Genomic DNA, 2,048 nt, shown 5'->3' on the forward strand with positions numbered 1-2,048 from the left:
TCTCTCCTGTGGTGTCTGTGTCTCATTGGTCTCTCCTGTGGTGTCTGTGTCTCATTGGTCTCTCCTGTGGTGTCTGTGTCTAGGCTTCCCTCTCAATGACCAGCTCTTCCAGATGATAATCCGCAGGTACAGTGATGACTGTGGCAACATGGACTTTGACAACTTCATCGGGTGTCTGGTCAGACTGGACGCCATGTGTCGTAAGTGACCACTCGATACACACACCTATGTCTCCTCAATACACACACCTATGTCTCCTCAATACACACACCTATGTCTCCTCAATACACACACCTATGTCTCCTCAATACACACACCTATGTCTCCTCAATACACACAGCTATGTCTCCTCAATACACACAGCTATGTCTCCTCGATACACACACCTATGTCTCCTCGATACACACACCTATGTCTACGTCTCTCTTGATTCTTGTTTTTATTTATTTATTTATTTAGTAAATAAGAGTATTTATTTTCCAGTGTGAAACAGTGTGTGTTTTGTACATGTTGCAGGAGCCTTCAAAACTCTTGACAAGGATGACAATGGAACCATCAAACTGGATATTAAAGAGGTACGTGTGGTGTCATGATCTGCTCCAGTGCTGGGGCTGAGTCCAGTGCTGGGGCTGAGTCCAGTGCTGGGGCTGAGTCCAGTGCTGGGGTTGAGTCCAGTGCTGGGGCTGAGTCCAGTGCTGGGGTTGAGTCCAGTGCTGGGGCTGAGTCCAGTGCTGGGGTTGAGTCCAGTGCTGGGGCTGAGTCCAGTGCTGGGGTTGAGTCCAGTGCTAAACCCTCCTGCTCTTTGTGGTGCATCCCCCTTCGTCAATCTCCCCCATAGTGTTTCTCTCTCTAAATTAGGAAAACAAAGTCTCCCTTTAATATGAACAACCAAGCATGCAATGTGTAGTAGACACACTCCTCTGGGCAGTACTCAAGTTGTAAAAGAAAATCAGGGGGGGTGGAGGATTTTATCATATGAGGACAATTTTAGCATCCCCACAGCGTCAGTGACTTCAGTGTCAGTGACTTGGTGGTAAAAATGTCATTGCATGTGTGCGTGCCCCCTCCCTCGCCCACAGTATTTTACTCAATATGCGCAAAACTAAATGTTGAAATAGCAGTAATACCATGTTCATTGATAAAATGACATATGGGATGGAAAGGGGGGGTGGCAGTTTTAGAAGGGGGATGATTTTTACCGTTTTTATTTCCCCCCTCATCCCCCCTCAACTCGAGTGCTGCCTCTGAGTATGCCACAGTATTTCTCAGATGAATGAATTGATACAGACACAGACATGACACATGACTATATAACCACAGACATGACACATGACTATATAACCACAGACATGACACATGACTATATAACCTCTCTTTCTCTTCTCTCCACAGTGGCTGCAGTTGACCATGTACTCATAAAATGCCAGAGAACGCTTTCTCAGCCTGTCTCTCTCTTTCTCTCTCTTTCTCTTGGTTGAATTATTCTTGTTGTTGAATACCAAAATACCATTATTTTATTGATGTTTACAGCCCTCCCATTGAGTCTTCAACCCTGGGTTTGTAGAGTTAAACACGGAGGTAACTGCGCAGTGGAAGGGAGTCCTTGAGAGGGTTACTGGACCAATGTGCTAATGCACTCTCTTTTCGCTAGATGGCAGTATTGCCACAGCACTTAAAACATATCAAGGATATTTTTCTTTAGAAAACGTTCTTTATTCAGAAAACGTGAATATTTCTGACTCTCCTTCGACGTAATGTTCTTACTGCTCTTTAACGTAGGCCTTATGTACCATATACGTTCCCATGCTCAATAAAGTGGCAATATGCAATATTACATCATTTTGCTGTCATATGTTGCCGTTTCTTATTAAATAAAGTTGAATGCTTTTACACCTAATATATATATAATCTTATAGAATACTTTGCTACCACTGATTCTAGGTTTGTCTAATCCTATCAATGTCAGATATTCAAGCCATGTTGAATATATAGGGGTCTATCGTTTTATTGCCTTCCATATTATTTGACCAATAGCCTATTCATGACAT

The 2,048-nt window shown here is 43.3% G+C and overlaps 1 protein-coding gene across 1 annotated transcript in view; it reads left to right on the forward strand.

Moving 5' to 3' along the window:
• Positions 1-1,803, forward strand: part of LOC308158436 (calpain small subunit 1-like) — a 9,462-nt gene extending 7,659 nt beyond the window's left edge. The window contains exons 9-11 of the mRNA XM_080532025.1: positions 84-200; positions 517-575; positions 1,393-1,803. Coding sequence (XP_080388151.1) covers positions 84-200; positions 517-575; positions 1,393-1,419 — 203 coding nt within the window. The 3' untranslated portion in view covers positions 1,420-1,803. The remainder of the gene's footprint in view (positions 1-83; positions 201-516; positions 576-1,392) is intronic.
• The last annotated feature ends 245 nt before the right edge of the window (positions 1,804-2,048 follow it).

Source organism: Nansenia antarctica (genome assembly GCF_963989245.1).
Source record: "Nansenia antarctica genome assembly, chromosome: 5".
Taxonomy (NCBI): Eukaryota; Metazoa; Chordata; class Actinopteri; order Argentiniformes; family Microstomatidae; genus Nansenia; species Nansenia antarctica.